Source organism: Poecile atricapillus, chromosome 17 (genome assembly GCF_030490865.1).
Source record: "Poecile atricapillus isolate bPoeAtr1 chromosome 17, bPoeAtr1.hap1, whole genome shotgun sequence".
Lineage (NCBI taxonomy): Eukaryota > Metazoa > Chordata > Aves > Passeriformes > Paridae > Poecile > Poecile atricapillus.
The window spans coordinates 3,617,632-3,642,808 of NC_081265.1; the positions used below are offsets into that span (position 1 = coordinate 3,617,632).

Below are 25,177 nucleotides of genomic sequence, written 5' to 3' on the forward strand. Positions count from 1 at the left end.
TGTGCGATGGGCTCCGGAGGGGCTTTTCCCCAGGAATGTCCCCGTGCAGCTGCAGCGTGCTCCGCTGATAGCGAGGGCAGTGTCTGTCCCATTGTCCTCCTCCCGGTCCCCAGTGCCGGCGAGCTCTGGCCGTCCCTGTCCCACAGGGGCAGGCCAGATGTGACCTCTGGCACGTGCGGCCTTGTTGCCAATATTGGGAGCTCGAAACGAATTTGGTTTATAAAAGAGACATTGTTTATTCTGCGCGGGGCTCAAGGCTGATTCCACGTATCAAGAACACCAAGGGGTAAAAAGTTACATCTCTTTTACAGAACCTACCTATCTAATGCACATTCTCCGCCTACCCAGAGTATGTTTATTTGTGTAATGTGATCTTACCCAATGCTTGAAACGAGTTCTTTTATGAAGCAACTTCTATTGTAAAAGTTTACCTGACAGCATTAGTTCAAAAGGCGAGAAAATTCAGTTCAAAGACGTCAATTCCTTTACCAGAAGTTATCTGACGACATCATTACGGTTACAAAAGGTGAGAAGATTCAGCCCAGGGACACAAAATTCACCTCGAAGGGTCCCTGACCTTCAGCCAGCGGTCCCGGCGAGGCGCGAGGATCCCTCTGCGCCTGCGCGCCCCCCCTTCCCGCGCGGGGCGCTGCGCGTGCGCGTACCCCGGCCCCCTCCCCCTCCCAGGCTCGCCGTGAGGGAGCGGCAAGATGGCGCTGGGCTCTCGCCAAGGCTGCCGCTGGTGCGGCCGTGCCGCCCTGGGGCAGCCGAGGCGGCGGCGAGTCCCGGAGCGGGCGGACCCGGGCGAGTGCTCAGCGCGGCCGTACTCGGAGGGCGGCAGAGCTGCCGAGGCGGCGGGAGGGGCGGAGCTGCTGGAGGTGTTCTGGCGGCGGCGCTTTCTGCGGGGCGGCGCGGGGCCGCTGCCCTGGAGCGCCTACCTGAGCGGCCGCCATCCCGGCTTCGGGCCGCTGGGCGCGGCGCTGCGCGCCAATCTGGCGGCACAGTGGTGGGACTCGGCGCTGCCCATGCGGGAGCAGGTGTTCCCCGTGGACGCCCCGCTCCACGGCCCGCCCGGCGCTCCGGGGGACGCGCAGGGGCTGCGGCTGCTGCATCCGGAGACGCTGCGCGAAGCCCTCCAGGGCTGTGGGCAGAACCCTGGCGGCCCAGCCCTGGAAGAAGTGCTGGGGGCCACGGGGGTGCTGCGGGAGAGCCTCCTGCCCGGTAGGTCCCGGGCGGCTGCGCTCAGTCTGTACCCTGCGCGAAGCAGCTGCATTTTAAGGGATTTTTCCAGCTGCGTTAGTGCGCCAGGAATGTTCCTTCTGTAGGCTGTGAATTTGTGTGCTTTTCTAGGACCTGACCAGCACAGGTGGGCAGTGGATGCGCTCCCTGTAATTTGGGGCAAAGTCCATTGAAATCAGCGTGCCCAGAGGAACCAGCCTGCTTACCCCATGTCTGCAAAACACCAATGCTAATAAAGCTAGTGGGACTGCATGTACAAACAACACTTTTATAATATGTGCTTCATTTGTTGTTGGTAGAGTTAAAACATCAAAAACTTTCCTGTGGCCACTAAAGTCAGGGCTTTGTCTTTTATAGGTGCTCTGGCGCAATATGTCAGCTGCTTAGAGCTGGTCAACAGAAGACTACCCTGTGGCCTTGCTCAAATTGGAGTGTGCTTTCATTCTGTTCCAGAAAGTGAACATTCTGTTCCCGAAAATGAACAACACAACAAAAACCTTACAAGGTAGAGTAATAGAGGAGTTAATCCCTTATCATACCTAAACCAACTGTCTCACTTTTGGATTATTTTTGAATGCTGTTTCTTGCTTTTCCCCTGTTATTTCCCAAGGTGTTAACTTGCTGCCCTTGCTGTTGTTTAAAGAATAGGCGAGAGGACCACATCTTTGCTTGCATGGTTTAGTTCTCCCAGAACTGCAGGACAGTGGCTCGATTACTGGCTACGCCAGAGGCTCCAGTGGTGGAGAAAGGTAACAGCATATCCATGGGGAATCTTGGCCTGATCCTTTATATCTCATGGGGGAAATAGTCACCCTGGTTGGTTTTATGGCATTACATTGCTGGCCTGTTGTAGGCACTCAAATAGGTGTATTTCTCGTGGAAATTGAGAAGCTACTGAAGTTGATGACAAACTTGATAAGTAGTTTATAATGTGACTTGCAGAAAGGCAAATGTTTTGTGTTTGTCAGTGATGTGAGATGAAAATGCCATTAAACAACCAATAGATTTGAGCTGTAACTTATAAAAACCTTTTGCTGAAAATCGCAGACTTCAGTTTGCATTGCAGACTTGTTTTTTGTAGTTACTATGGGATTCCTAGTAGTGATCACCTCTTACATCTCTTATTTTCAGTTTGCTGTAGGCCCGTCTAACTTCAGCAGCAGTGACTTTCAGGATGAAGAAGGCAGAAGAGGATTTAAGTTACAGTACAACTTCCCTTGGGGAATAGAAACAATAGAAACATTGAAGAACCTTGGTGATACTGAACTGTTACAGCTGTATCCAGGAGAGAAATTAAAATTACTGGTATGCTTTACTGTATTAAACATCTTTCCTGATAATGTGTGAGGGAAATGGTTTCTTTGCTGATCCAGTTGCTTAGCATGTGGCTGGCTTTTTATTCATTTGCTGCAAAAGTAGTACAGTTGATACTCTGCAGTCAGATCTTTATTTTTAAAAGCTGATAAAATAGAGTTTGGTCCTTTTTTTGCAAGGACTTCTTCAAAATTAGAAATGACCCCTGTTGACAAGACAGCTGTTGTCAGTGGCATAGCTCTTTACCTGTATCTGTGAGTAGATGTAAGCACAAACTCAGACTGTGTTTTGCATTGTTCAGTTTGCATCAAAAAGAGTGTGGAAATGTGCGGGTTTTTTCCTTGCTGTAGCTTGTTGTAGAAGTTTTTGTGGATCAATGGCTTATAAAAATGGCTTTATAGAAAAAGAGGGGTGGACCAGAGGGAAACCTCTCCACTGATTATATTGAAGAGGGACAAACCTCTAATAAATGACAATGTTTGGAGTTAGGCTGAACAGATAAAACCAGAGTAATTTTGTATTTTACCATTAAATTGTAACCTTCTCCTTCTCCTGACAGTCCTGTTGTTCCTGCTTTTGCAGTTTATTTCCACAAAATTGGGTTACCAGGGATTTCTCTGAATGTGTGGACTTACGGTCACTTGGAAGTAATCAACAAACCTCCAAAAGAAAATGCAGAGTTTCAAGTGTATTTGCCATAGATTTAAATTTATGATCAAAGTGACAGAGCAAGAAACTAATCCCATCCTGCCCTGACCTGCTTTCCCCACTGTTATAGTCTTACCTGGTTGCAGATACACTACTAAGATTGCTGGAAATGTTTTAAATAAATGTCTGTACTTTTACTGTAATAAGAGTGCTTGAGTTCAGTGTTCCATTATACATTTAAAGCAAGCAAAAAGCTTTTGGGGATGATCTTTGATGTTTTCCTACATGGGTTTTTTCTCTTCAGGGCCGAGATGGAAGGAAGAATGTCATCCCTCATGTTCTGTCTGTGAATGGGAATCTGGACCGAGGAGTGTTAGCATATCTCTTTGATTCTCTGCAGCTGGTTGAGAATCCATTAACAGCAAAGCAAAATTCACAGAGAAAGGTACCTTCATGTAGAAAATGTGAGAAAATAAGTACAACCCCCCAGACAATGTGGTATATTCGAGAATGGTAATGTCTTCCTTTCCATGTGTCCATCCTGATCCCTTCCCAACTGGTGCAGACTGAACCCTCTCACAGGTAGCAGAGGCTGGCCTCATGGCACAGCTTCTGTGATCCCTGTCAACCACATAAGCAATTTTTCTCATTTGGAGGTCCCCTTTCCTGTTTTACCCTTCTCTGTGATCAGCAGGTAGGCTCTGGCCATGCAAGGGAATGAGTTAAGAGAAATTGGAATGTAGCTGCAGTTTGTGGGAAGGGGTAACTTGTCTTTTCCAGCAGCATTTGAAAGTGGCTGAGGAAAATAGAAAAAGTGGGTCACAGGTAGTAATGGGTCCTCAAGGACCATAATTTTCTTCACTTCTACCCTGTTTTCTGGAGTTTGAGTGCTGGCTGTCAATGCCTGTTACCCAGGCAGCTGTTTTGGCTTTAAGAACAGGCAGCAGACTGGATGGTAACTGCCTGCTGGGCTGTGTCTCATCACTCTGTCTCCATTCAAGGTGATGAAGCTCTGCTAATAAATCTTCATCTCTTTTCTGGAGCTCAGACAAAATAGAGTAATTTCTGCAATGTGAATGTGTGCATGGGCTGTGTGCTCATATAAAACACAGCTTCTAATTCAGGATTTTGTGCTGTGAGAAAATTTTTGTATGTTAAGAATCTTAATTTAATTTAAAAAAAATTGCTATTTCCTAGTTCTGTTTAGACTTGTATGATAAACACATTTAGTAATCTGTTGGCTTTTGTAAATTTATTAGGTACTTAAACTTCATCCTTGCTTAGCACCCCTTAAAGTGGCCTTGGATGTAGGAAAAGGTCCAACAACAGAGCTGAGGCAGGTATGTTGTAAGAGAATATTTTAATTTTGAGCATTGTCTCTCCATATATATAATCTATTACAATTCTGACACTGTTTATATTGAGGAAAATTGTGCTGCTGCTTTGACTCCTGGAGATTCCTGGTTGTGCAGAGTTTATGGTCTCCTACTCTGCAGCTTGTGGGTCACAGCCAAAGAAATTCACTGCAGGCAGTTCCTTGTGTGGACACAACTGCTTTTGGTAGGCTGATGCTTGTCCCTTGCAAAATTAAGGAAAATAAATAACACCATCCCTTTCAGCTTCTTAATCTTTCAGAATTATCTTAATGCATGAGTCACCTGTTCAGGAGGATTTTTTAAAAGTTTTCATCTAAGTCAGTCATGAAGTTCCCATGGAAGGGGGGAAACTTACACTGGCATATTTTTAAACAGAAGTGGAGACAGAACTGCCAGGCTGTTTTCTGATTTGAGATTATTTCAGCCAAATTAACACCATCTAGAAATGTTAATACCGCACTTGTTAAGAGTTTTAATGATTTCTTTGTATAGGAGTCTCAAACCCTCAAAATCTGTCTTCTAACTTTTGTTTTTAAATGAATGTAGGTTTGTCAAGGATTGTTCAATGAACTGACAGAAAATGGAATTTCTGTATGGCCGGGTTATCTGGAAACTGGGCATGTGTCTCTGGAAAATCTTTATGCAAAGTAAGGAGAAACAGTCTTTTGGAAATTAAGCTATGAAGGTCACAGATGACTTTCTGTGGACTGCTGTTGATGCCTAGAGAGGCCACCTAGAACAGAGGCTAGACAGTGTTAAAGGAATAAAGCAGGTATTTATTTAAAAAGGCCTTCAAAGGATTTACCTTGGGCAGTGCAAGCCGTGGCTCCACCCAAGATGGACACCAAGTCACAAGTTTTCATACTTTTGTAAGTTTTGGTCCATTTCCACATTTAATTGGGTTAATTGTCAAATTACAGCTTCAGTTAATGAAATCACATCATCCCAGATTACTCCCCTCAATTTGTTTGTTTTACTTTTTGGGGCTGAAGCTGCAACGGTGTCTTTGATTCTTGGGCTGGAAAAGGATTGTTTTGTCTGACTGAGCTGTGAGGAGAACTTGCTCACCCTCTGTATGAAGTTCAGAGTTACATACCAGTGCAGTACAGAATCAGGAAAATATGAAAGCTAAAACTTAAGGCATCACTGCAAATATGCCTTTCTTCAGTAGGAAGTAATTGAATGTGGTAACTGACTGAAGGGGATCCTGAACTACAGACTTGGACTGAAGTAGTTTTATTATGAAAAGCACATATTAGATGATTTTAAAAAGCTCTTCTGTAGAAAACAAATTTCTTCAGATGAATTATAATCTTAATGAATTATAATCAGATGAATATATATCTTGTAGAACTGTTTGCCATCCTCATTCCCATTTTTGTGTTTGGTCTGGTTCCGTGTTTCTTTCTTATGTACTATTTCAAACAACCCACTGTGTCTAGTTTTGAACTTGATAGTTCTTCCAAGCCTGGAACCACTGCCATTAGTGATGTGATGGAATTGTTTGTGGATATAAAAAAACTTATTCCATTTGGGGGCTTCATGTATGGTTTGTTGACCAGGATTGAATGTGGGGCATTCTAATGTCAAAGCATCTTGATGAGTGATTTTTTCTGAGAGAAAAGAAATGCAACTATTTGTTCATGTGCAGTAAAACAAAGTCAGAAAGATAAATTCTGCTTGTACAAAAATATTCTTTTAATAGGTTACTAAATAAGATTATTTTGATATACTAAAGTAGCTAAGTAATTTAAAGAAATGTAATCAGAAAAGCAAAGAATGGCAATAAGAAAACTGGAGGTGTCACACTGGACTTAGTGCAATACAGCAAAACTAAATCTTTACTGTTTATGGTCATTTGTATGTAAGTTATCTGATTTTTTCCGTGCACTAAAAGCAGTAACAGGTGGGTTCTTCTCTCTGCAGGTATGATGAGATGAGTATTCTCTTCATGGTCATGATAAGTGATGGCACTCTAGAGAATGGAGTAGTCCAGCTGAGAAGCAGAGACACCACCATGAAGGAAATGATGCACATTTCCAGGCTGAAGGACTTTTTAACTAAGTATGTTACATCAGCCAAAAATGTGTAAACTTAAACTTGTTGAATAAAAGGATTTTCTTAGACATCTTTGCCTGAACTGGTTTCAGCATTGTCATGGACTTAGTGGTTTCACTGCAAAAACTTGGTGGTGCATGTGTTTTCTGTCAAATCTGGGTCTTCCAGGTTACCTTGGAAAAAGGGAAGAGAAAAATTTGTCCCTTATTAGCAAGGCTAACCATTGCTTTTAATATCATACTGAAAGTGCTCCATCCTAAGCTAAAAATTCAGCTTTTCTCTGTATTGCTGACACAATTGTGACCTCTGCTGGAAAATGGTATCTTTTATAAAAGACTTCCAAATCTTAAATATTTTAATAGCATCAGTATCTTTGTACTGTTTGTAGGAATGTATTTTAGTCACATGGCTTCAGTTCTTAAACATGTAAGCTACTTCATCTTGCACCTGATAAACGTAAAAAACCAGAAATATATTACAAGGAGTAACAGAGGAACAGATTTAAATAAATTGTAAATGTTTTTTAAAGAACATTTTTTGTGGACAAAATATCTGTGTGTATAAAATGGTGGAAATAGCTAATGTGTGATCATATTTTTCCTGTACCTAAGCACAATGATTAAAATCAGGTACAAGAGTTTGCAGAGATACAGAACTGCGTGTTTCTGATCTTGTCTAGATTTCCAGTGCTTGTATAGCTTTTTCAGTCCCTGTATAAAGGGCTTGAGGTTTGTGCAGCAAGGTCTGTGGCCTCTGATAGTCATTAGTGTCATGAAAAACAAGAACTTGTCTTAAAATATTCTACTAACATGGTGCTCACTTAACTATCAATGAGTTATTTGTAACAATAATAATTGCAGTATAGAGTATTTATGCTAGATGTAATCATGGTTAGCATAATGTGACTTACTAAACTCATGGAATTCTAATCTGGCTATGGAGTTGGTATTAAAACAACCCAGCAACATCTTTGTTTCCTGCCTGTAGCAGGATACAGAATTTATTTTGAAGTCAGCTGTCCCAAATTAATTTTAGCAATCTTTCTCTACTCTGAGAGCTGAAGTACTGTTCAACTGAGAAATTGCTATCCTTGCACGTACATAGAGGCCAAACACAGATCCTCTAGTGCCTAAGAGGGATGGTTTTTCTTTTTTCGTTATGCTGGACAAAAGCCTTTTGGTTATCTTATGTCTGCAAACAATCCAGTTTCTACTTTATCAGAATTGTTAAATATTCAGGAACTTAAATCTGGGTAAAAGCTTTACATGTAATTCTAAGTTTTATCTGTTTGCTTTTTCTCATAAGTTGAAGTCCTTTGATATTATAGCTTAGAGATTTTGCTTAGAAAATGAGCTACACTGCCTGTCTACAAACCAGTTAGGCCAGGAAATTGGTATCTAAATATCATCTTTTTGTGTGCAGCTGCTGGAACTTAGCATGTTTCAGGGCTGAAAAATTCTTTTAAAGTATGTGATTAGGTTAATCAGAAAAAAATTATACCTGGTACTCAGTCTCTGATGAGGACCTTTGAATAGACAGTAGAACATGCCCTCTTCCCTGCTAAAAGCCAGAATAACATAATTCATAATTGCTTTTTGAAACAGAAGAGGAATTAACATTACATCAGCAATGTGGTTACTAATAACATCTTCTCTGTGGTTTCATAATGAGGCTGTAGAATTTGCTATAGGATGATTTGTTGGGGTTTTTCTTTCTTCTTTTCCCCCCTCCTCATAAGTTTTAAAGCTATTTTAGTTTTTCCATAGTAACTAAGCAATTTCGTAAGCAATTGCAAGTGTTTAAGCCCTGCCTCCACCCAGCAAAGCCCCCTCAAAACATATTTGTGTGCATCACATATTCCAATATTATAGCTTGAGGTTTTCACCTTTTTCCTCTTCTCTTCTAATAACACAGAAATTGATGTATTCTTCTTCTGGTTTAACATGCTCTGGATTAAAGATGATAAACAGCAGTTAACTCAATTAAAAACAACTTGAATCAGACTTTTTTTTTCTGTAACCTTGGAACAAAGCAGGGAGATTCCATACTGAATATAAATCATGGAGCATCCATGGGCCTTATCAGCACTCTTATCATTGTCCTTGCAGGCTGAGACCAGGCATGAGCAGCTGCACAGCACTGAGCTGAACCAGCAGGGCAGGGAGAACTCTTACCTACTGCATGAACAGGAAGGCAGGTTTATTTGCATTTACTCTATTTGGATATTTAGAAATGGGAAACATTAATGCCTTTGCATTGCCTTTGCTATTGGTTTGTTTGGGGAGGTTCTTATTCCCTTGAAAAGAGGCATTCACATTCAAGGCAAATGTAGAAACTTGCAAATTCAGAGCATTGTGGCTGTCACGTAATGTCTTCATTATTGTGTGTTTTCTGCAATTCAAGTACTAAAATAACACATGTCAGTTGCTTTGTCTTCACCTCATAATTTCAGTTTGAACTGACTTTGAATCTTGCCACACTTAAGAAGGATTGAATAAAGAACTAAAGTACTGAACAATTTTGAACAGAATGCAGAAGCTATGCAAGTTTTATTTTGCTACAGCTTTATATAGCTCACTATTGTCTGTTAATAAATGGCCATTACACCCTTTTTTATTAAAACCTCAGTTCATTTAACCAGATGCAGTTTTGGCTGCATGGCTGTCAAATGATTCCAGGTACGGATTCTGAGGGATTTCATATAATGCCTCTGCCCAGAGGGTCAGTGGGTGTCCCAGTGATTTTGCAGTACCTGAAAAAACCTGACTGCAGGGGGTGACAGGAACTTACCAATCTCTGAGTATATGACTTCATTTTCAGACTCCTCTGCATTTACTGTTGAAGAAAGGCCAATTGAGGGCCTGGTAGACTTAAATTTTTCTGCAAATTGTAAAAGAAAAACATGTATGTGTATATATCCATATATATATATATATATATATCCATATATATATCCATATATATATATATATATATATATCCATATATATATATAAATATTTCCTAGAAATAAACAGCTTCAATGTATTTTTAAATATTTGAATATCTCAAGTAATGTTATTTTCACAATCAAAATTATTCTTTAACAAAGGGCATTTAAATAATTTCTCTTTTCAGTGAGGTCAAATTCCTTCCAGTGTTTTTGAGTATTATGTTAGCTGTTGCTTTGCCTCCCCCACCCCAGATCTTTCATCTAAAACACAGCTCAGAGATTTGGCCTTGTCAGTGTCTTGTTAAACTGCCAATGCTACTTCAGAGGAGATTCAACAACATGATAAAATACCAGGAGCTACTCTACTGAAAATGTGGTATTTACACACTGAAATATATTGACAACATAAATTACCTTTGGAAAAAGAAACATTCAGATAACTCACTTGCTTTATACAAAGGAATTACGAAAAATGGAATTGCCAGAGCAAATCCTATTATGAGTAGTAGCAGGATCAGCCCAAGAGAAATTATCAGGGGCTGAGAATGGCTTCTCTCTTCTGCCAAAAAGAAGGGAAAAAAAAGTGTTTATGCAATGAAGTGTTGTTTCATATTTTCTGTATTTTCTGTAAATTGAAATCAAGACTTGAAATTTCTTTCAGCTTTTAGATTAACTGGGGTTAATGTAACTGTTCATTGGAGTCCCAAGAGCTCTGTGGTCCAGCAGAAGGAAGGCATCTTGCTGGTGCCAGTTAAGCTCTTTCATAGGACCAGAGAGAAAAACGAAACCAGACTCTCTCCAAGGTGTGCCAGGGGTCTCTTGTAAAAGTGAGTCTTTTACAGACATCCTTCATGGTCACTTCAACTTCTGCTGCTATCTAGGATGCATGAAATTCTATGGTTTTGCATTAATTTTAAAACCTCCATTTTCTTTTTCCAATTTAAAAAAATATGCTTTGAACATCACATTGCAAGAACAAAATATCTGGCAAAAAACTTGCATAGTTAAAACATTCTGAATTTTGTGTGATCCCAGTTTGTCAACAGTAGTAAACTCTTTTCATTCATACCTGCTAATGTAAAGTTGAAAGCGTTGCTGTATTTTGTATTATTAGGAAAACTGTTATTAGCTTTGCATTTATAGGTTCCAAAGTCATGAAGGGAATCGATAAATAGAAAAATCACAGCTGCTTCCCTCTTCTGCATCGTCTTTTGGGAAGAGATTTTTTGTGTTCCTTTGAAGAATAGATATGTGATGGGAAGGGATCCGTTCTCCGAGAAACAGGACAGGGTCACGTTCTGGCCTTTCTTTGCCTGAGAGGTGGGTGAGCTCAGCACTGGTTTGGAAATTGGCTCTGTAGAAAGAAAACTGAAAAGTCTGAATCACAGAGTAAAGGGCAAGCTCCAGGCAAGACTTGAAGTGACAACAGTGGCAAAAGAGCTGGGCATGGAGGATGGAGGGGTCGTGAGCTCTGTCAGGAGAGCGCTGCCAACTCCTGGGGTAAGAACAGAAGTAAGGTTCAGCTCCTCAGTCAAGAAAAGAGATGGTTGTGTGCCCCTGCAATAACCCGTGCTGGGAAGGTGTACAGCAAGACGTACCTATGAGGGTGATGTTGAGGCTGTTGCTGTATTTTCCACCACTGGAGTTGTTATACTCAGCTTTGCACTTGTATTCCCCCATGTCGCTGGCAGAGCTGATGGTCAGGGTGAACAGTGCAGGGGTCAAGTCTGACCTGTTTAAAGCAGATACCTGCTGGTTGTGCTTGAACAGGGTGTATCTGACCGGTGGAGATCCAGGCTCAGAGAGGCAGGAGAGGGTCACATTCTGCTTCATCACCACATTCAACATCCCCTGAACCAGTACAAGCTTGGGATTGGATGGCATCTCTGGAAAGAAAAAACAACTGAGTGAGTTGACTGTACCTATGACCAAAGAAAGCCCCAGATTTTTCCCAAAATATGTTGACAACCAAGCTATGCTTATTTGTGTTGAAATGCCATTATACTTTTTCCATCTCTAATAGCAGGCAAATCAATTACTTTTCAAAACCAGAATGCAGCTTCACACATGATAAAAAGCGCGTGTGTTCGTGCAAAAGAGGCACAGGCACACAAAGCCCACAGATGTGTTCAGATGAACCAACAACTTTTGAACTACAGCAATTAAAATAATAGTAGTGTAAAAGATTAAATGAAATATTGTGGAGTATTAATTGTAGGAGTCTATAAAGTAACTTTATATAATTAGTTGAGAGGTAGCATGTGAACCTGAAAGCAAAAGCAGTATTTTATTTGTGGCTGTCTATTAACAGACAGAACTAACCTTGTGTAAGTAGACTGGACATTTGAATAGTAGCATTAAGAGCCTTGATGGTCTCTCAAATTTGTTTGCTTTCATGAACTTACACAAATGAATTTGCAATAAAAAGCTGTCTTTCCATAGAAAATGGTACTGAACTAGTCATGACTAAAATAAATGATGACGTTTCCATGGGGGTAAAAAATGTTTTAACAAGTTAAAGTAATTTTGACTTTACATACAGGTCAACAAAGAGAGAGTTATCTTTGTTTAGAAACTTTTAAACTGATGCAATTCACAGAGAGGCAAAATATTTATTTTGGCATTAAATTTTTGGACATTTTTAAATCCCTCCGCCATTTTTTTGGATAACAGTCAATCTCGGCACATACCTCAAAACCAACCAAAGAGAGCCTACCTTTGCCATTTGCAGTAGTTTTCTGTATCTGCTGAAACATTTGACCTAAGAGAAGAAAAAGAAAAGCTTTCAGACAAGGAACAATGATTCTGGTTTAGAAAGATTTGTAATATGAAAGAAACATATCCTTGGCTTACAGTAGGAAAACAGCAGAATTGCAAGAAAAAACATTTTCTGAATACTGAGCAAGAGAGCTGGTGGAGTTACATGACAGAGATCTTTGTTCTGAAGGAGATGGAGGAGTGGCTTTAGAACTTAAGGAAGTTCTAAATATGGAAACTGTGCTGATCAGTGCTGATCTTTACTCATATTTCTGTGGAGAATTTTGTCATATCCTGCATACATTTAGTCTATGGCAGGCAGTGGAATGGGCAGAGAAAGCAGTGGGGTGGGGAGCAGCAGTTTGGGACACAGGTAGATGTTGTGTCCAGCTCTCCTGAGATGTGGCTGATATGAGCAGCAGTTTCCCCCATGAGTTGTGTGGCAAGGCCATCCTGCCCTGCAGTACAAAACCAGGGAGTGACTGGGCATGGAAAAGGCCTCTAAAAGCATCAAGTTCAACCATTCCCCCAGCACTGCCAGGTCAACCACTAAATGCTGTCCCCAAGTGTCAGTCCCTCCAGGTGACTCCACCGCTTCCCAGGGCAACCTGTGCCAATGTCTGACAACCTTTTCCATGGTGAAGTTTTCCCTGATATCCAATGTAAACCTCCTCCAGTGCAACTCGAGGCTGATTCCTCTTGTTCTATCACTTGTTACTTGGGAGGAGAGATGAACCCCCACCTTTCTCCTTTTGAGTAGTTTTTCTAGCACTTTCCTGGTAAGGGAACTAATGAGATCACTGATCCATATCAAAGAGACACACATTTGCTAGAGATGATGCGAGTGATAATATAGCTGAGATTAAGGAAGTACATGGCACTGGGTGGGTTTTTAGCAGCAATATAATTTTAAAGGAACAGTCTAACAAAGTCAAATCTATGGAAGTTTTAAGGTATTAATAAGTCCAGCTTGTTAAGAAAATATTTCAGTTGAGCTTCAAATAGTAAGCTGTAGGGAAGTGAGATCTTGTACTAGAAGGTACAAATCTCTTAAAGAATTTGAGTTTGACACTACTGCATAAACAAAACTGATGACTAATTTGATGAAGTAATCAGTAATACAAAGCTACATAATGACAGTCTTGGCAAGTTGATGTTCTTTACTCTGGGCTAAGTAAATGTCAGCTGTACATGGGCAATGCCTTCTGCAGAACTCCAGGCCCTGTTGTACAATTGCTTACACAGAAAATGACTTAACAGTGATCCTTGTCTTATTTCTTTCTTACCACTTTCTGAAGACAACGAAACAAAGCCCTGCAGTCCTTCCCTGGGTCATATAGAATCCCTCCCAAGTCCTTGGCTGTTGCAGCATTGCAAAATTTCCTTACAGAACATTGTGTACATTTCCTTCCTCGTTTTTTTAAATTTGGTGGAGGTTTACTTGTTTGGGTTTGTTTTGTTTTTAAATTTAAGTCACCACCCTCCGCTCAGAAATGTTTCTGATGTGGAAACGCTGTCAGCAAACTGCAAGAGCGGAACATCTTTCCCCAGCTGTCAGGAAGCACGTGTGAAAGTGCAGCAGGCGGGGGGAGGACAGAGCTGTTTGTGCATTTTGCTGCTGTGGGAGGCTGCTTTTGTCAGAAACCTTCACAAACAGCCCTCAGGAGCCCTGGCTGCTGGTGCTCACCTGTAACCCAATGCTTTTTCTAAGAAGCTGCTTAGTTTTGTGTCTGGGTAAAGGGGAATAGTTACACAACAAAAGAGCTGTGAATTTGGCCATACTTTCTAAAAAATAAAAGTTTAGGTGTCAGAATCTCTCGTGTACAGCAGCTTTAATGGTGTGCAGGCTCCCTCAGTATGCACAGCCTGAGTGTTCAGAGAAGACAAGTGCTGGTCCAAACCCCTGTGAGAAATTTACTTCCATGGGGGTTGTTTTTCAGGCAGAGCTGGCTATTGGCTTAGGACAAAAAGGATGTTGGTTTTTTCAGCATGTGTACAGAGAGTTTTGTAGCAGCAGTAAGATACTGTGTCAACTTGGAGTTCCCTTTTTATTAGATTTGCAAATTTCCTGCCTGGAATGAATGTGGTTGTACATGTAAGGAGAACTGAATAAATTTGACAAAGAATAATGAGCAGAGCATTGCAGAACAGAAGTCATCCAGCCAAAACAAGTAAGTTAAAACCTCTGAAAGGGAAATGTGTATCACTTGGTGCTGTGACAATATTCTGCCTCAAGCAAGCAGGTGGAAGGGAATAAGCCAAACTGACCTCTCATTCACAAGGTCAGTTCTTGAACTTGAGGATGAAAATAGTGTGATAGTGTTCTGTAGTAAGGCTGTGATGGCATCACACTGTGTTCTGTCACAGGCTTCCAAGGAAATTTGTGTGTTTCAGCAGAATTATAAGAAGGATTATATATAGTTATTCCCAGTCCCAGTTTCTTATCCTGAGAGGTCCTGCATTCTGGAAGAACATCTGCTGCAGTGGATGTCTGCAAAAGGTTTGTCAGAAATCACATGGGCTGACAGTTATGTCTGGTGATGAATTAAATCAAGACTTCTGTTTTGTCTGCAAAAAGGTTTTACTGATACAGGCAGGTCACTGAATACTGGATTTTCACACTCCTACTCAAAAAGGCTGTGGGGGAAAATCTGCTGTTGATTTCAAGTACGTGGTGTTTGATTGTGAGAGAATTGTTTTTCTGGAGAACAAGTAAGAGAAGAAGAGGAAAGTATCTCTTTTCTATGCATATTTAGGGTAACTTTAAATTTCTTCTGTTAATGAATGAGGACTTTGACACAGTGAGTGCTTTTCAATTGATAGCAGATTGCAAAGAGCATGTCTGCAGGTGAAAGGAACTTTTGGGTACCCAATTTGATAAACCTAAAAAAAAAATGATGAAACACCAAAAATTTGGGTTACTAATGCATTTCTCTTGGGATAAATTCAAACATCACTGCATGAAAAGTGTTCCAGACAAATGTTTTCAGGAGTTGCTTTAAGAATGCAGGATAGAGTGCTCTGTTAGCTTAATCACTCAGCTTACTCACAGATGTAATTTTAACTTTTTTCTGGTTCCTAACCTCTGATAGAAGTTAAACTTTTTTTTTTTTCTCCGCTACAATACTTAACATATTTAATGAAAAACTGTTTAAAAAAGAATACATATTCCAGGACTGATGATATCTATTTTTCAGCCTTTTTCAAACCTCTCTTGGTGTACTCTGAGGTGTAGCTGAGGAGTATCTGCCCCTCTGTGCAGTCATCCATCAATTATATGAGGAGCAGCAATGGCTGGCTCTGTGTGGGCACCTGCAGCAGATTAGGAGCAAATCAATTCTGCCTCTTGGTTTGCACAGACTGCTGAAAGATTTTCTGTCAACTTGGATCAGCTTGTTGAATCACTACAACTGAATTTTACTCATTAAACTGATGTGGAATAATGCTTGGGGAATCATCAAGCAATATTAAAATAATGGTAAGAGAAGGAGAAATATTTCCAGGATTAATTCCCTCTGCAGCCAGAAGTTACTGACCTCTCCTCTATCACTGCTCATACTCTGATGGTTATTGCTGTAGAGCTTGAGGCTATTTTCCAGCTGCATCTGGAAATGCTGTATGTTAAGCAAAACAAGTGCAAATCCTGGTCCATTGCCAGTAAAGGGCACTGTGTGACAGTGACAGGGTGTGATGTGTGTTTCTGAACTGAGGAACTTGTTCATCCAGTAGTGGACAGCATCTAAAAATGTCCTGGAGGAGCTGAATCAGTCACACACTGCTGGCACAGAGAAAGTTTGAGGTGTTACTACAGACCATAATTCTATTGTAATCATCAATAGATTTCACATCTCTGGAAGAAGGGATTTCTCTCATTTGTTTGATAGAATTTCTGAGGTACATGGAAGTGTGTGCTGTGTGAAATACAAGTCAAGACAGATTCCTAGTACTCTTTTCAGTGTCGCACTGTATCAGTAAGGAAGCATAAAACCAAATATTAATCATTAGTTCCTGTTGTATTAAAAGTAGAACTTCCAGGGTGAAAGTGTTAGTGATATTCAGTCATTGTCAGCCTTCTGGTTCCTTTACTTTCCAGGTGTAATTTATGTTGCCATTTGGAGGAGGTGTTGGCTATCAGTCATCCTATGTTCAATTGTGAAAGGGGGCAGTGAGGGAAGCCCAGTGTGCTTCACTGCCTTGCTCATCTCCCAGCAGATGGTGCCATTGTGAAATGTAATTTATACCCAGACAAACTGGGCAATCCAGTTATTGTAAATTGTAGAACTTCCAGACTCCTCAAAAAAGGCAATGTTAATTTCTTTAATGTTCTTGTAAATATTCAAATCCATGGAGAAAAATTAATTTTTATTCTTCTCTAGGGAGGTATAAAGAGATGCTTGTAAAACAAAAATAATTGGTGCAAACATCCGACTTTCAAGAGAAGACAATATGCCCTGAAAATGTAGGTAGAAAGAAGTTGTTTCATTCCCAGCTCACCAGGGATTTGTCTAGACTTGTGAAAACAGCAATGTTGCTATAGTTTTATATCTGTGAGTATGCTGAAACAGGAATTGATAAGTAAGCAAAACAGTTCCCAGCTGTAAGAAATCAAAGCAGTTAAACCATTAAGTGTGTCAGGAATTGAGGGATTAGAAATCAGAGCTGTTCTTGATTTAGTTACTGGAAAACTTGTGTTGATTTCAGTGTAGATAGATATTGATTTCTGAATTTTTAAAATTTTTAAAATAAAATTTAGAAAAATCCTTAACATCTGTAGATACAACTCTATAGAAATCAACTGTATTTAATATCAGTGAACCTACACATGAAATTATGTGTAACCTCCATTATCAGTGACAAGATTTCTGAGCCCAAAAATGTTTAATCAATAAATCAGTGAGTTAGAACTGGAAGGCGACACACACAAAACCTTCATCTTTTCTGAAGGAAGTGAAGCTGCCATCAGGAATGGGCATTTGAGACCAGGAGTTTGGCTGGAATTGATGGGTGAGATGTGAGATGTCCGTGCTGGGGGTGGGCACTGCGGCTGCTCTTTGCTGAGAGCACATGGAAACAAACAGCTGCAGTGTGCTGGGAACTCCGAGCTCCCTTTCCTGTCGTAAGGCACTGGCTGAAAACACTCTATTTGCAGAGGGAAAAATTTGAAAATCTTATTCAGCATTTTTCCTTTAGTTAGGGAAATAGACTTTGCCTCTCATTTCAGCAAAGCTCTGTTCAGTTGCCAGAGCTGGTGGCTCTTAGGAAATGTCACATGTGAGCAAGTAGCAGAGGATCCAGCCAGTAGAAACAGGGGTTGTGAATCCCCAGATGAGGTTTAGTGTGTAAGGGTCCAAGTCATTGGCAGTAGATTAAATGTGATGATTCCCATGGGTTTCAAAGGGCATTCAGTCAGATTATAATGGCTATTCTGACTGCTTCAGAAGGTGTATTGCATTCCTGAGGTCAATCCTGCTTTTCCCATAGATATAATAGGGATTGAATAGAGTTCTTTATATGATGTGTATTAGAATAAATTTGATCTTACATCATTCAGAAATACGTATCTTGAGAGATGACAATAAAATGGCTGTTAGGAAAATATGCCTTTGTGTTACTGCCATAGGCACTTCAATTTAACTTCCTTTAGGCCAATGTGATTTCCAGCTTAAGCGTGGAAGATTGTCTCAAAATGTTCCTGTGTGTTTGAAATGTTTTCTCTCAATTTTATGTCATTTTGGCCCAAATTCCTGCAGTGGAATTTAATTCTTGGGTTTTGGTGAGTAACAGCTTGATTTTCCTCTCCAAGGCAATGTTGAGGCTTGTCAGGAATATGGCAGTTTAATCAGCCTGTAGAACTTTGGGAAATGGACTTCACTTGGGAGTGACATCTGGCAGCAGCCTCAGGTTTTGGCACTGTTAAACCTGAATCCTGAGCTATTCCATCCTAAAAGCTGGCCTTTCCACTTGAGCCTGAAACTAGCCTGGCTCTGACCTGAGTCCTGCTGGCCCTTTCTGAAGGATATTGTCCCACCTCACTCTCCTTTCCCCACCGGGGCTCAGAGGAACCTTTGTCCCCCCGTGGGAAAGACTGATGTGATTTTGCTGAGCTTTTTATATCCTGCTGAATTCTTTTACGGGGAAAGGGGGAAGGGGAAAATCTCCTTCCTTCCTATTTTTTTGTTACCAATAGCAAAAGTTGATCTACCTTTGTTCTCCACCTGCCACGTGTTCTTCTACTCTTTTCCTTTACCTGTCTCTGGGGACCATTGTTGGCAGCTGGCCAAGCCACCAGGCTTTTGTTGGTGGTTGTTTAAAACAGGCTGGGCTGAGCAGGACAAACACTATTGCTAGTTAACAGCTTAGTCTTAATTGCTGTGACTATTGTGCCATTCTGTAAAACAGCCAGAGGGGACTCTCATGCAGCCCATACATTGTTAAATAGATGAGTGTTTTCCTTCTATTTCCTTTTGTAAAATTCCACACTGATGTGGGTAATACAATCACTGAAGTAGACTTATAACTTTAAAATACTGATTTGGGGGAAAAACTACAGCTTTCATTCACCCCAGGAGAAAAGAAAGGGATTTCATAGGAACAGTGAAGCTTATGAGAACTGTCTGTCCTCATTTATGGACTTCTGTGAATGTGTTTTGTATTGTTTTATGCAGTGTTTTAACAAGCCTAGAAAATGTTGCTGGAATTAAAGGAAAGCATTGACTCTGTCCACAGGGGAAAGAACAAAGAGATTAAGAGTTGAGCACTCAGTTTTCAAGAATAACTAAATCACAGCTTGGGGAGTTCTGGGTCACACAACTTGAGAAACACTTTCTGAAGGGCTTGGTTTCAACTCATTTTTCAGGCCTTTAGGCGTCTGTCCGTATCAGGGCTGGAGGGAATGGCTTGAGTCTGACTAAATGTAGGCTGATACATTGAGAGGAATATCCTGGACAACAGAGAAGCATTCTCTGTTTCAAATTGTGTCAATGCTGCTGCAGATTTCTGCTGAGAATTGAAACTCCATCCAGTTCTTTTCCTCGGGGGTTTAAGGTTTGTGATTGTGTCCTTTGTACAGTCCTAACTGCATAAAAAAAATCTGATGCAGATCCATGTTTCTGTTATATGATGGTAGTATGAGAGATCCACCTGTCAATATTCTAGTCTCACACAACAGTACCTCTGCTTTTTGAGATAATTAGAATTTATTGTGTGACCTCCAGTAAAGCTGTCCTTTGCCACAGCAAAAATGTGAGACCTAGAAATGGAGGTAAAGGGGGAAAATGAGTAATTATGTACATCTGTTCTCTGAAAGAGTCTTCTGTTAGGATGAAGGGAAATATTTGCTCAAGTATCTGTTGAGGTCAAGTACCAAAGATAATTTTTGTTCCTAAATGGTTAATGGTGACTTAAAAATTCCCATATTGACAGGAACTGCAGGATAATGTCATTGGAACTTCTTGTTTTTTTAATACACCTTAAGAAATTAAACAAAGCAAATGCACTTGGTAGCGCCCTCAGGAAAAGTCCAGTCACTTCCTGACCAGTAATCTGCCTGGGAGCAGCAGATACATTCTCATTGTTTGCCATTTCCAGTTTCCAGTAATGGGAACGATTACTTGATGCAGCCAGTTTCTGCTGAAGATCTGGGAAAACATACAAATTTTAATGGCAAATTTTTATCAGTTTCCATAAAAGAACTAGGGAAAAAAACGTAACGTGGTTTTGGTACCTGGAGGCATCACCTCTGATAATGAATATTGCTTTATTTTGGAATTAAAGTGTCTGTTCTTCAGGAACGAGATGTATCTTGCTCTGCTGGTGATTTTGTTGCAGTGTAAGTTTGAGAACTAAATCTCTGGGTTGGTACATGTGTTTCTGGTATGTGTGGGGTTGGTTGAGGTTTTTTACAGTTTTGCATTACTGTCTCTCAATCTGTAAGCTTTGAAAATAACATTTCTTCTCTTTTTTCTTTTTTTTTTCCCAGGCTCAGAAGTTTATGCTCAGGGGAAAGGTAGGGAATGGTAGTTTTGTTTTGTTTTGTTGGTGTTTTTTATGTACAAATTTAATGTAACTAATTTAACAAATTCCACACTTGTGGGTATGCATCCATAACAGAGTTTATTTGGATTTGCTGTACAAGCTCGGTATGAAAGTTGGCTATATGAAATAATAAAAAAAAGGGTTTACTTGGTGTTTCTTGGTATAGTGTTTAAATCAGAGATGTGCTGCTCATACCTTAATAAAGGTTTTGGTGAAATCTTTTCTAGAGGAATTTTCTTGACTGAACCACAAAAGAGGTGGGAGAGAAAATTGGAATTTTGTTTTGATATGTAAAAATCCCTCTCATGCCCACAAGGAAGGAGGGAGGATAAAATTACAGAATATAAGTTAAGGGCACTGTCTCCTGGTCTTGCAAAAGAATTGATCATGTCTGAGAAGAGTTCAGAAATTGTGTTCTGAAAGGAGCATGTTTACCTTTTATCTTATCCTGCTGGGTCCCAGCACATACATTCTGCATGCTTCCTTTTTTCCATCACCTGGGAAAAATGTTTGCTCCTTGCTGTCATGTGGTCTATTCACAGGCAAAGAAATTCACAGTTTTTCACTGATTTTATGCCCCAGACTCTCTCTAGCAAGGACACATTATAAATAGCTGGGAAGTGTGCAGGACAAGGGACTTATTTAGATGCAGGAAAGTTTTTCTATTCACATAGCAATTTCTAATACAAATCCTGAACAAAACGGGCATAGCCCAAAAGTGTAAGTTCTAAAGGAAGAGAAAATGAATGAACTAATACCCCTTTCTCTATACTTATTCTTCGAGATGTGAGAATATAAATATCAATTATACCAGGAGTCTAACAGTTGTAACATTTAAACTACAAACTGTAAACATTTAAACTGTAAACATTTAAACCACAAATTATTTTTCTTGTTGTGGTTGTAAAAACAGAATATATTTCTATGCACATACATTTCTATAACATAGAATATGTATATAATATAATACTTATATAGACATATCTATATAAATACTAGCATGAACTTTATTTCTAAAAAGCACTTATCAATTTAAATTACAATATTCCTATCAAATGAAATGTAAATTTTTAAATTAATTTTTGTAATTTAAACATAGCAACTTGAGATAACTGTGTTATGTTGGACTAATTTAAAATAAATATAACTTTTTCTTTTTTATTTTCTATCAAGTTTTTACTTTCAACAGAGTTGAAATCAGGGTTCAGCCATCTGTCAAAGTGAAGAATGGAGCTCCAATGTCAATCAGCTGCCATGCTGATATTAGCAAAAATACTGATTTCCAGCTGAAGCATAATTTTACAATTTTTAAGGATGGGAAGCTTGTGTTTATGACCGTATCAGACAAAGAAGATGCATGGTATGAAATACCTGTAGCCAGATCTTCAGATACAGGAGACTATGAATGTACTGTGAAAGCAGATGGAAAGCTGGGTTTCAGTAGCTCCATCTATGTTTGGGTAGCAGGTGAGTGTTCTGTCAGACATGGCAGATGAGATACAGAGAGAGAACAACCTTACAGGGAAGGAATAATAATCAGTGCTAAACAGGGTATTTTGCAATATGTGTTTTATCCTTGGCATCACAGTACTTGATGAGATTTTGGTACTAATCCCCCATGTTAAGGCACAGAAATGAACTCAGGACCCCAAGGCTCCAGGACAGATTGGTGCTAGTCAGAAACACAGTCTGTGCTACTGTCCCCACTTTCCTGAGCCTCTGTTCCTGAGACCAGAGGAAGCATTATTTGTGAAATTGTGCCCATCCCAATAACTGTGATGAGGTTTGGGCTGATTCCTGGAAATGCTGGAAGTAGTGTACAGGGATGCTCAGAGTGTGAGAGCCATCACCGAAGTCAGCATCAGCCATAGAACACTTTTGTAGGCAATGTTGTATCAGTCTTGTTCTTTCATCTCTTACGAGAACAGAGGCCAGCTCCATCCATACACTTTCTAGATGTGTTCTTGACTGTGGGTGACATTTTCCCCTTTGGAAAGCATCTTGGAAAGAATTTGTCAGCACTGAGTAGTTACCAGATCATCTTTTGGTTCTTGCAGACTATTTTAATCTTTTAATCAGTATACATCATTCCCACAGTCATCAGAGATACTCTTTATTTTAGGATTATGCAATGTTCTGTTTATTTTCTTGTTTTCTGGTGTAAGGAATGACCAAGCCAATCCTGACTGCAGACAAAAAAGAAGTTATAGAGGGTGAAGTTGTGAAATTACGTTGTGAGCTGCCAGAAGAAGTACCTCCTTTGGAGTTCTTTTTCCGGAAGATAAAGACAAATTCAGCACCTAAGGAAAAACGTGTACCTGAACAAAACCAAAATTTTTCTGAAGTGGAATATTATGTTGAAGAGGGAGATAATATTTTACAATTTGATTGCTTTGGCAAGAGACAAGTAAGATCTGGATGGGAAACCTCACAACACAGCAACAGAACACTTGTTACAGTCAAGGGTAAGTTGCTTAACTTTTCTTTTTACATTTCTTTGCTTGCTATAGATAAAAATTGGGTCATAAATTTATATGTGTATCTATCTATCTGTATGTTTATATGTGCTCTCTTGCAGAACCATTTATAAAGCCCACTCTGATCACCAAGCCCTCCAATAATGTTACAGAGGGAGACCAAATAGAATTTGAATGCTCAACTGTGGTAGCTCAGATTCGTGACATTGAAATCATCTTCCAGAAAAACAGAACAATACTAAACAGTGTACGAGATAAGAAATTTTTGAAATACTCTACAGTAGCTACTCAAGAGGACAGTGGTGAATACCTGTGTAAGGTGGAGCAAGGAGCGGTGTCTAAAACCACCAAACTGAATGTCTTTGTGTCAGGTAAAGCCTCTGTTCATCTTAGATTTTACTCAAAATATTAATATTTAAATTTAAATTTGGCAGAACTCAGAGTCCAAGTGTAACCTCCAGATCCAAGTGGAAATTTTCTGCAAGTTAAAGGCTAGTTAGATTTTACTTTCTGATTTTTGCCCCCCTGTACTTCCCAACTAAAATAATATGCTCAAACAACCTGTGAAAAGTGGTTTCAAGCAATTGCTAAGTTTCTGTTTTCCCTGAAAGTACAATAATATTACAATAACACAATTGTTTTGTTCCCAAATTATAAACTATTTGGTATGTCCTTCATTCTGTATACTTTCAGATAAGCAGTCATATTCTTCCAGGCTCCCTTTGAATGAATCAGCTCTCTTTTTATCTTGCAGAATTATTCTCCAGGCCAACGCTGTCTGCTTCTATGACTAAGTTGGATGAAAGTAAAGATTTGATTTTGAGTTGCAACGTTAATGGTGTTCGGAAAGCCAACTTCTCTATATTACGGAAAAGTCCCAGTGGAGATGTCGTGTTGAAAAATTCTAGAGTCTTACCAATTAAAGTTAGTGTGAATGATACTGGATTTTACACCTGCAAAGCTGAAGTAAAAGGAATAGTCAAGGAGAGCGAATCTGTAAGGATAAATGTTTATGGTGAGTTGATACAGAAGCTTAGAACCACTAGGGTAGGAGGAGGATTTAAAACAGAAGCTTATACATAAGGATATCTGTTTACAGAATCAGTCTCTAGTCCATGAACTAGCAGGGTGTCTATTAGTTCTTACAACATGAATTTCTGTGGGATGTGCTTTAGCTGCAGAGTGTATTGTGATATAACCAAGTCATACTTTCCAGGGCTGGCCCTCAGAGAAGAGAGTTGGAATGACTTCCTGCTAGTCCCTAGGTTCTGCTAGGGACCAGATAAACTGTCATTCCTTACCACTTGCAGGAGCCAGGAATGTTCTACAAAACTTTCACTTTGTTCTGAAGCTCTGTCAGTGTCTGCCTTGAATCCCTGCCCTGACCCTCCAGGCAGAAAGCCAGGAGAGCTAGAGGTCATCTGCTTGGCTCTCTCCTGAGAAGCCAAGGGTTCATTGCTATAAATGCAGCCCCCTCACTGGCTCACCAGCTCTGAATACTCCAGTTCCCTCTCATGGAACAGGCACAGTGGTTCTCCAGTCTGTCGAAGGGATGAGCTGGATTGTTCACTGTGCTGCTGGAACAGGGCCCTAAGGAGGAGCTGGGTGATCCCTCTCAGGTCATACAAGGAGCAGACTTGTTCCTTGGGTCAGAACTGCTTTTGGAGTTTGGATGATCCACAGCCGTGTCACTGATCCTTTCCTTGTTTTGCTTCATATTGTCCCTGTATGCTGCTTTATTCAAAGTCACATCTGTTCTATTATCTATGCAATTGATTTTTTCAAGTCCCCCCATTTCCATTCTATCAATAAGGAACAACTTCCCAATATAGACTGTGTGTACAAACTAGCTAAATATTGTATATTCATGTTTTCTACAAAATAATACTGTGTCTTTTGGCCTTATGCAGTGTAATTTGCAACAATTTTTTTTTTATTCACCTTTTAGCTCCAGTCTCCAAGCCAACTCTTTCTGTTGTCAGTGGTTCACCAGAGGTGGTATTAGGGAAGCCTCTACAATTAATCTGTCATTCAGTGATGGGAACACCACCGATAACATTCACATTCTACAAAGGGGATGAAATTAAGAAAAATGTAACTAATGACACATATGCTACATTCTTGGATGAAGATATTGGGCTAAATGACAATGGAGGATACAAATGTGATGCTAGAAACAATCACTCCAGTGGTGTGAAAACTAGCAACATTCTAAATGTCACAGTGATAGGTAAGTCTGTTTAATTCTTCTTGTCCAGTGCCATATTTAGAGTTGAAACTGTAGCAGCAAGTGGTGGACTAAGCAAAATGGATGTGAAATGTTTACAAGTTATTGCTCACTT

At 40.0% G+C, this 25,177-nt stretch overlaps 3 protein-coding genes across 24 annotated transcripts in view; 2 read left to right on the forward strand and 1 right to left on the reverse strand.

The window, feature by feature from the left end:
* Positions 1-25,177, forward strand: part of PECAM1 (platelet and endothelial cell adhesion molecule 1) — a 141,326-nt gene that overhangs the window by 83,609 nt on the left and 32,540 nt on the right. For 6 of the 11 annotated variants that reach the window (XM_058852707.1, XM_058852708.1, XM_058852711.1 and 3 more), the window contains exons 1-7: positions 19,850-20,152; positions 20,303-20,329; positions 21,532-21,825; positions 22,524-22,823; positions 22,937-23,206; positions 23,590-23,850; positions 24,784-25,065. In XM_058852707.1, coding sequence (XP_058708690.1) covers positions 20,119-20,152; positions 20,303-20,329; positions 21,532-21,825; positions 22,524-22,823; positions 22,937-23,206; positions 23,590-23,850; positions 24,784-25,065 — 1,468 coding nt within the window. In that variant the 5' untranslated portion in view covers positions 19,850-20,118. Of the gene's footprint in view, positions 1-19,848; positions 20,153-20,302; positions 20,330-21,531; positions 21,826-22,523; positions 22,824-22,936; positions 23,207-23,589; positions 23,851-24,783; positions 25,066-25,177 lie in introns of those variants that run through there. The other 5 variants (XM_058852705.1, XM_058852706.1, XM_058852709.1 and 2 more) reach the window with 2 other exon arrangements.
* On the forward strand, positions 534-6,705 carry POLG2 (DNA polymerase gamma 2, accessory subunit). Of its 3 annotated transcripts, XM_058852718.1 has the most exons (8): positions 534-1,221; positions 1,597-1,744; positions 1,883-1,988; positions 2,371-2,544; positions 3,506-3,646; positions 4,461-4,541; positions 5,124-5,224; positions 6,504-6,705. In XM_058852718.1, exons 1-8 carry the CDS (start codon positions 711-713, stop codon positions 6,667-6,669), a joined length of 1,428 nt encoding a protein of 475 aa, XP_058708701.1. In that variant the 5' UTR covers positions 534-710; the 3' UTR covers positions 6,670-6,705. The 3 variants fall into 3 exon arrangements, with proteins under 3 accessions (XP_058708701.1, XP_058708702.1, XP_058708703.1); XM_058852719.1 differs by lacking the exon at positions 4,461-4,541; XM_058852720.1 differs by lacking the exons at positions 4,461-4,541; positions 5,124-5,224.
* On the reverse strand, positions 6,675-13,706 carry MILR1 (mast cell immunoglobulin like receptor 1). 10 transcript variants are annotated; one of them, XM_058852724.1, is made up of 10 exons: positions 12,421-12,517; positions 12,284-12,328; positions 11,166-11,453; positions 10,637-10,921; positions 10,013-10,126; positions 9,426-9,515; positions 8,521-8,583; positions 8,136-8,195; positions 7,041-7,082; positions 6,777-6,808 (listed from the first exon to the last, which is right to left on the reverse strand). In XM_058852724.1, exons 1-8 carry the CDS (start codon positions 12,452-12,454, stop codon positions 8,143-8,145), a joined length of 972 nt encoding a protein of 323 aa, XP_058708707.1. In that variant the 5' UTR covers positions 12,455-12,517; the 3' UTR covers positions 6,777-6,808; positions 7,041-7,082; positions 8,136-8,142. The 10 variants fall into 10 exon arrangements, with proteins under 10 accessions (XP_058708706.1, XP_058708712.1, XP_058708709.1 ...); XM_058852723.1 differs by lacking the exon at positions 7,041-7,082 and having other exon boundaries at positions 6,675-6,808; XM_058852725.1 differs by lacking the exons at positions 6,777-6,808; positions 12,421-12,517 and adding an exon at positions 13,611-13,706 and having other exon boundaries at positions 6,834-7,082.